The sequence below is a fragment of the Labeo rohita genome, chromosome 17 (assembly GCF_022985175.1).
Source record: "Labeo rohita strain BAU-BD-2019 chromosome 17, IGBB_LRoh.1.0, whole genome shotgun sequence".
In the NCBI taxonomy this organism is placed as follows: domain Eukaryota; kingdom Metazoa; phylum Chordata; class Actinopteri; order Cypriniformes; family Cyprinidae; genus Labeo; species Labeo rohita.
This window is the reverse complement of record NC_066885.1, coordinates 2297950-2306411: the sequence shown is the minus strand read 5'-3', so window position 1 is coordinate 2306411 and position 8462 is coordinate 2297950. Positions and strand designations below refer to the sequence as shown.

Here is an 8462-nt window from a genome sequence, read left to right as displayed (position 1 = left end):
ACGAAAGTGCTATTATTATACATCCAGTAAATTAAAAATACTCAATGAAGAGTAAACGTGAGACAATTTAGGCCCACTTATTGTATCTGACCAAATAGGGATGACATCAGGGCTGCTTAGTTCCGCCCATTTTGCCAATTTACTGATACATTTTTTTTCTACTCCTTTATATGAATAATTCATGGTTGCATCAGATTGTATGTATTTGTGATATTACCGTTGAACCCTAGTGAAACAAAAAAACTCTTAAAAAGAGATTACTGTTTGTATGAACTCTTTTAGATTATGCTTTTTAGATGCCATTAAGATTTCAATAATGCACAACCTGTCAGAGTTTCTTAATTGTAAAATCATGAACAAGCACAGATTGGCTAGTGACGCTCTAGAACGTTCTCATTTGCTAATACATAAACTCTACAGGTCTGGAGGAAAATCAAACATAATCAATTAAGGTGAAAGGGGAGGAGCCACCCTAATTCAAAGCTGTATAAAGGGCGAAGCCAAGCACTGGTGAGTATTGTGGCATTGATTCAAAGGTTGTTAGGATGGCATTCCTGCAAGGTGTGTTTGTGCTGGTTCTGATCATTTCATTTGATCTGACCAATGCATGGGGAAGTTTGAGATACAATCAAAGTCCAAGGGCCATGAGAGCAAAGTCAGATCCAGCTTCTAGAGGTCCTGCCTTTTCTCCTCGAGCACTCTGGAGCCCTATGGGAATGGCCTCTGCCTTGCAGAGTCCTTTTGGAGTTCAGGAGAAGCAGCTGTTGCAGGGCCCGGTCAAGCCTTTGGATTGGAGGTTTCCACTTGTTCCTGAGGTGCAGAGGGAGGTGGCAGTGGACTTCCAGATGAGGCAACCTGTGACTCCCAGTAGCGTGGCTGTTCAGTGCAGCGAGGACCGGGTTCTTGTGGAGGTACAGCAGGACTTGTTTAGCAATGGTCAGTTGATCCAGCCATCTGGTTTGTCTTTGGGAGGATGTTCTGTTGTTGGCCAGGACCCCGAATCTAGGGTGCTCATCTTTGAGTATGAACTACAGAGCTGCAACAGTGTTCTGATGGTAAGAACTGTTTGATATTACTGGGTTCTGTTGTACACCCTTTAAAAAGGTTCTTTTATTGGCATCAGTGGTTCTTTGGAACCAAGAGTGACTGATTCTATGGCGTTACTATGAGTACCTGAAGAGTGTAGTTGAGGTGAACACTCTTAATAACAACGTGTGTGGGTGGGGTTTTTTTTTTTTTTATTTATTTTTTTTTTTTTTTTTGACAGATGACTGAGGATGAGCTTGTCTACACATTCTCTCTTACCTACACTCCCGAGGCACTTGCTGGTACTCCAATTACCCGCGCCGATGGTGCGATTGTTGGTGTTCAATGCCACTATCCAAGGTAAGTAATCTGTGACTTTGCATTGCTTGTGGTGGTACAACTGGAAGGCCAATTAATGGGTGCTGCCTTGAACTCCAGGCTTCAAAATGTAAGCAGTGACGTCTTGATGCCAACTTGGGTCCCTTATGCCTCAACAGAGGTTGGTGACGAAGTCTTGCTCTTCTCCCTGAAGCTCATGTTGGGTAGGTGTAGTTTCTTTGGACCTTTGGACATGGAACTGTGGCTTTACCTAACCTGTCTGTTCCTCTTGCAGATGACTGGTCCTATGAGAGGCCTTCAAACTACTATTTCCTGGGTAACGTCTTTAACCTTGAGGCGTCTGTGAAGGTGTACAATCATGTGCCTCTGCGTGTGTTTGTGGACAGCTGTGTGGCCACCCAAGCACCTGATGTGAACTCTCTTCCGAGATATTCCTTCATTGAGAATCATGGGTAAGGTCAACTCTTGTCCTCCTTGAGAACTAGGGACAACTCTATAGTGTCAAGTGACTCCACGTTTGAACTATTTGTAATCACTGTGCATGGTAAAGCTAGGGCACTTGATGCTATAAAGCAGGGTTCCTCAAGTCTTGCCCTGGAGGGCCAGTGCATTGCAGAGTTCAGCTCCAACCCTGCTCAAACTTGCTCGCCTAATGCTCATGAAGGCATTGATCAGCTTGCTCGACGGTTTTATCCACGTTAGAGCTAAGCTCTGTAGGAAAGTGGACCTGATGGGCCAGATTTGATCCCTGCTCCGGAAGTTGACCTAAACTCTTCACTAATAATTTGGTTAAGGTCTCATGACCAAGTTGATCTCCTTGAGTTGCTCTCTGTAATCACTTTGTCACTTAGTATGGAGGAAAAGGTTTTGTCACCTGATGCTTGGAGTTGATCAAGTTTTACCAACTTCGTGACTAGTTTGAGCTGCTCACCTAGCACTTGTATCTGCTTTATAATCTGAGAATTGGTGTGACCAAGTCAATTCTAGCATTAAGTGACTAAACATGAGTTGCTCTTGGCACTGACGATCATGGGTAGGCTCTCCACTCTTGCTTCTGTAGAGTTCATGTTCCTGCGTTTCTAACCACTTCAAGTGACTAGAACAGGGGTGGCCAGTGTCAGTCCTTGAGAGGCTCAGTCCTGCAGGATTTTGCTCCAACCCTAATCAAACATGTCTGGACAAGCTAAGCAAGGTCTAAGGCAGGGGTGCCAAACCCTGTTCCTGGAGATTGACCTTCCTGCAGAGTTTAGTTCCAACCCTAATCAAACACTCCTGTCTGTAATTAAGTGCTCCAGGTCCTAATTAGCTGGTTTAGGTGTGTCTGGTCAGGTTTTGAGCTGAACTCTGCAGGAAAGTCAATCTTCAGGACCAGAGTTGAGCACCCCTGGTCTAAGGCTTACTTGAAAGGTTCTGGTAGATGAAGATTTTATCAAAGTTGGGGCAGGACTGTACCTCTTCAGAACCAATGTTGGCCACCCTGGACTAGTAGTTCAAGTTGCTCAGCTGTTGTCATGGCACTTGACCCTATAGACCTTCATTCTTGTCGTTCTAACCTGTTTGTCACTAAGAATTGGGGGTGGTACATCTAGTGACTTGACGTCTGAGCTCACATTCTTGACTTCTTTCAGGTGCTTTGTGGATGCCAAGGCTACGTCTTCCAGTTCACGCTTCATGCCTCAAACCCAGCCTGAAAAGGTCCAGTTCCAGCTGGAGGCGTTCATGTTCCAGGAGGGACAGAGTCCTTCTGTATGTACTATGAGGATCAGGAGTTTGTTTCTCCAATCCGCTCTGGGTTTGACCTAACCTGTGGAATCTCTTGCAGATCTACATAACCTGTCTTCTGAAGGCCACTTTTGCTTCTGTACCTAGTGATGCTGGACGCAAGTCATGTTCTTTTGCCAATGGGTACGTTTATGCCATCTTAAGGGCTCACTTTGGAGGTGCAGTGGGTCTAATTTGTGTCTTGTTGCAGATGGTTTGCTGCTGATGGAAACCACCAGGTTTGTGGTTGTTGTGACTCAACATGTGGTCCTGATAGTGGAATTGCTGCTCTCAGTGGTAGGTAGCTGCTTTTAAAAACTGTTGATTCTTCAAGTGCTGTACTTAACCTAGGTGTTTTGCTTTTTCTAGACACTCAGTGGGAAGGCAAGGCCTCAGTTGGTCCACTAATGGTTCAAGGGCGAAAGACTTCACCTGGTTTTCAATAAACCTGAGAAACTTATCCTTGTTTCTGGCTCATTTTTCTTGTCAATCTGTTTTATTTGGGGTTGTGGTGTGTGGTTTTTTTTTTTTTTTTTTTTTTGTGGGGAAGCTGGTACTGTACCTATTCAGGTTCTCAATAGGAAAGTTGACTAACTCAAGCCTAAAGATGGACCTCATGTGAACTTGTCTCAAAGAATTATTTAAAAGTGGTATTCCTGGTGCTCTAAAGCAGAGTTGATGTTCTTGAGGTTTTTAACCATTTCAACTGACTGGCCAACATTGGTCCTAGAGAGTGACAGTCCTGCAGAGTTTCACTTCAACCCAAATCAAACACACTTGAACAAGCTAAACAACCCATAAGGGTTACTGAAAAGCTGCAGGTGAGGTTTTTATCAAAGTCAGTGCAAATTTTGGCAGGACTGTAGCTCTTCAGGACCAATGTTGGCCACCCTGGATTAGAACTTTGAGTTGCTTGGCTATTGTCATGCCTTTATAAGGTCATGGCAGTTGACCCTATAGACTTCCATTCTTGAGTTATTCTAACCTGCTTGTCTCTTAAGAATTGGGAATGTATCTAGTGACTTGATGTCCAAGCTCACATTGAGTTCTTTCAAGTGCTTTGTGGATGCCAAGGCTATGTCTTCCAGCTTCCACTTCATGCCTCAAACCCAGCTTGAAAAGCTCTAGTTCCAGCTGGAGACATTCATGTTCCAGGAGGGCTACAGTCCTTCTGTATGTGCTACAAAGACCAGGAGTTTAAGTTTTCCTATCTGCTCTGGGTTTGCCCTAGTCCAGGGGTGCTCAACCCTGGTCCTGGAGATTGAATTTCCTGCAGAGTTCAGCTCCAACCCTGACCAAATACACCTGAACCAGCTACTTAGGATCTCAAGGAGCGCTTGCTAATTACAGGCAGGTGTGTTTGATTAGGGTTGAATCTAAACTCTGCAGGAAAGTTGATCTCCAGGAACAGGGTTGGCCACCCCTGCCCTAGTCTGTGGAATCTCTTGCATACCTACATAATCCATCTTCTGATGGCTGCTATTGCTTCTGCACCTAGTGATGCTGGACACAAGTCATGTGCCTTTGCCAGTGGGTATGTTGGTGGTATTTAAGACCTTAAAGACCAGGCCTGCGGTTGCTGTGACTTAATATGTGGTCCTGATAGTGGAATTGCTGCTTTTGGTGGTAGATGGTTACTTTTTGATTCAAATGCTGTATTTAACCTGGGTGTTTTGCTTTTCTAGGCATTCAGTGGGAAGGCAAGGCCTCAGTGGGTCCCATAACAGCTCAAGAGGGACTAAAGACTTCACCTGGTTTTCAATAAACTTGAGAAACCTATCTTTGTTTCTGGTTTTGTATGTGGGGGAACTGGTACTCGTATGGTACATATTCAGGTTCTAGCAGAGGAAAAACTCAATGAGGAAGTTGATTAACTTAACCCTAAAGACAGACCTCATGTGAGCTCCATGTTTTAGCCAGAAGCACTGCAAATCCTTGTGAATGTTCTGCAGTAGATGCAAACTCTAAGTGAGTAAACTTGTCCTTTGTAGGATTGTAGTGTTTCCTTTTGGGTGGGGTGGGAAGAAACTGAGAACATCTGGAACCACCTCCATGGGAAAAGTGGGTGGGTATTAAGGCCCTCCTCAGTTATTACACTTTTAATTCTTATTCCTAGTTTAAGTTGGGCGGTAACACGTGCAGCTAGCATCTCCAAAAGGATTTAAGGTCATCGTTTTAAAAGTGTTTCCCAATATGCCCTTGATTTTCCAGACCAGGGTGGGGACTGCTGGTGCACACATGATTAGAGTTGAATAGGAATGCTGACAGAAGCACACTTCTATTTGTAAACCAATAAGCCTTAACTTTGGTACATTTCCCACTTTTGGAGTTCTCCACCCTTAGGTTGTTTGTATGTCATTTTAATATGGATGGCATCTTATGTAACTTCAGTTCAATATTCATGGTGCAACTTGCAGAACCTGTACTGATGTAACTGGCCAGTAGCAGCAGGTCAGTTATAATTCCCAAAAATCATTGGTTTCATAACATTGAACCTTAATATTGTCATGCAACACCTCAGGAATTTTATTTAATGCACAGCAGTTTCGCTACAAATGACTCCTGAAATGTTTAGACACCATTTTAATGCTTCACAACAGATAATTGATTTCCATTAAACAAACCCAGGCTCAGTAATTAAACAGACACAACTTGTTTAAGAGTGTTTTATTTTCATTGTTTGAATACAAAATGGAGCTAAAACAAGTTTTATTGTGTAAGTCATGAGGACATTAAATGGGCCGCCCTTGCCTCAGGCGATGAACTCAACACTTTTTCCCTTTTTGCTGCTCGCATCCTTTCTTCCCATGATCACCTCCATGACCATGTCCGTGTCCATGTCCGTGACCTTGTCCTTGTCCTTGTCCTTGTCCTTGTCCTTGTCCTTGTCCTTGTCCTTTGCATTTGCCTTTGCCCTGGCCCTTTCCGTGCTTCTACAAGTAGAAGTAAAATCATTGCAACTGTTAATGTGCAATAAGTGCATTATGTTTTTCATCATTAAAGTTTGTTTTTACCTTTCCACCTTCATCTCCTGAGCTCTGTGAGACAGAAAATATGAAGATACGATTAGCATTCAATAGAAGAGCTACTGTAACTATTTGTGTAGAATTGTAGTTGATGTGTAGAAATGTAAAAAGTGTTATACCTCAGAGCCAGAATCTCCGCATCCCTGCTAATATGCAAAATGATTGGTGTATCATTATTTTAAACCAGCCTTAAAATGCAAACTTAAAATGCACATTTGTATATTTGAGAGGAATTATAAAATTATAAAAATCTTACCTGCTGTTGTTCTGGAGGAGAAATTTGGAAAACAAAAAATAAGTGTAAACAATTGTTCTCTGATAGCAACGTAATTGAGGCCATAAACAGAAGGATGTCAGCATATTTATATTAAATATCACTTACGTGGATCACTCATGTTGAGATGTTCAGATATTCGACACGTCCGTAAACACTAAACAACGAAAAAGACCCGTTAGCAAGTTTCCTTTTGCATGCATGTACAAGTTATATTTATTTTAATATTTAATAAGATAAAATCCTTGCTGATTAATTTCCTAAATGCACTAAAGAGTCAATTTAGCAACTTTTTCCAGTCTGTTTTATTATTTTTCATCAAACGGTCACATGAATCTTGCATTTGACAGGTATCTGTCGCAGCTAATAAACGAAGAATGTCTTACCTCTTGTCTCGTCTTGCTCTCCAGTGTGGAAATGCTGTTTTCACGCTCGTATTTATACTATGGATCCACCCTCAGGTGACACAGATACCTGCTCATCCGCACCCAAGAGTGGATAAACAAGTCTGTGTGCTCACATTAACACATTAGACTAAAAACCATGAGTTTAATGAAAAATAATTTTGACATTTGCTGTATTTGCTGAAGATGTGTGTCTTAAATTATCTCTGTTTCATGTACAGGATGAAACTGCGTAACTTCCTCTAAAAATAAAAATGACACAATCCGTAAGACATCTGATCAGTGCATGTTAAAACCTGCGAGTTTCAGTGTAAATGTTCTGATTATGCTGTGAAATGGTGTAGATGTTTTTTTTTTATTTATTTTTTTTCATAGTGATAGGAATGTTATCGTCCCATTGATGCAGTCCGGAAGGAGGAACGCCCAAAATATTTTGGCAGGTACGCACAAACAGACAGTTGAAGGAATCATAATTATGGCTTGTGTTTCCACTTCACTTCTCAAACCTGAAAGTCTACAGAAGTCTATAGAGATGTCAACCCACTTTTGTTTAAAATAAGAAATTTGAGAAGATGCATGCAAAACAAATTTAAAGCAACCATCTTTCATGTTGCAATTAACAAACTTTTCATTAAATTCAAAGGAAAACAATTATATGCTCTTCATTTGCATATGAGGTGATTAAAGACAGGAGGGCGTTTTACATTTGTAGTCCTTCTTATCCAATGATTTACACCCATAAAACACATCCTCAATCATATAGAATTAATAACCAGTTTTATTCAGCATTAAAATTAAGCATCAAGGCGTGAAAAAAATGAAAAGCCAAAACAGCAGCTTAAAAAAAGTTACATTTAAAAAGTCATTGCATTAGATAACAAACACTGGCATTCAAAATTTAAAAAAAAGAGCAGTACTAATGTTTGTTTTGATATTTTATCTAATGCAAATGCATTCAGTCAGATGTTTTTAAGTTTGACTTCAGCGTGCAAATGCTTTTTTGGGTCACTGCATTGCTCGTAAATTTTTATCAGATTTAACTTTGAAGTGTCTCATGCAAAAGAGGAAATTGCAATTTTGGTGCTATTTGTAAAAGAAAATGTAAAAATGAAGCAAGGTGATAAAGTTTGAGTGCTTGACGCTATGTTAAGTTTTAGATGAGTTATGAAAAGATTACAGTGTTTGAATGGTTAATGTTTGTCTTATATTCTTCTGAAGAATAAAGCACTGGGTGTTTGCTCCGTGAATCTGGATTAACTCGCTCTGCGTTTGTAAAGGGTGTATGAAAAATCGCATAAAGGCTTGTACAGCTATCACCTATAATTGATTTAATAAAGGATGTTAAAAAGCAGATATTAGCCGTGGGAGAAAATGTGCTTAATTATCATTAACATACTGTGTTAAAACAAAAAGACAAGTTCATATTCTTTATGCAAAATGTAAGTTTTTCCCATGTGATTAATAAACGGACATTTTACGGACAGGTTTTGAGATTCTCATCTTGTCACAGTTACTCTTGCAAGGTTATTATTCATACACACCTAATTGTGACTGTGATTAGTTATATTAACATAACTATGATGTCAGTGTTTGTTTTGAGAACAACAGAACTTCATGCCAAGAAAGTGAGCG

General features: G+C 40.8%; 1 protein-coding gene and 1 long non-coding RNA gene across 2 annotated transcripts; one reads left to right on the top strand and one right to left on the bottom strand.

Moving 5' to 3' along the window:
* The first annotated feature begins 506 nt into the window (after positions 1 to 506).
* On the top strand, positions 507 to 3586 carry LOC127179459 (zona pellucida sperm-binding protein 3). Its single transcript, XM_051132934.1, has 8 exons — positions 507 to 1055; positions 1268 to 1386; positions 1465 to 1568; positions 1640 to 1817; positions 2994 to 3111; positions 3188 to 3270; positions 3338 to 3423; positions 3496 to 3586. Exons 1-8 carry the CDS (start codon positions 546 to 548, stop codon positions 3570 to 3572), a joined length of 1275 nt encoding a protein of 424 aa, XP_050988891.1. The 5' UTR covers positions 507 to 545; the 3' UTR covers positions 3573 to 3586.
* Positions 3587 to 6271: 2685 nt separating this feature from the next.
* Positions 6272 to 7048, bottom strand: LOC127179944 (uncharacterized). Its single transcript, XR_007829576.1, has 3 exons — positions 6813 to 7048; positions 6535 to 6583; positions 6272 to 6419 (listed from the first exon to the last, which is right to left on the bottom strand). It is a non-coding gene; the product is annotated as an uncharacterized LOC127179944 (long non-coding RNA).
* Between the last annotated feature and the right edge of the window lie 1414 nt (positions 7049 to 8462).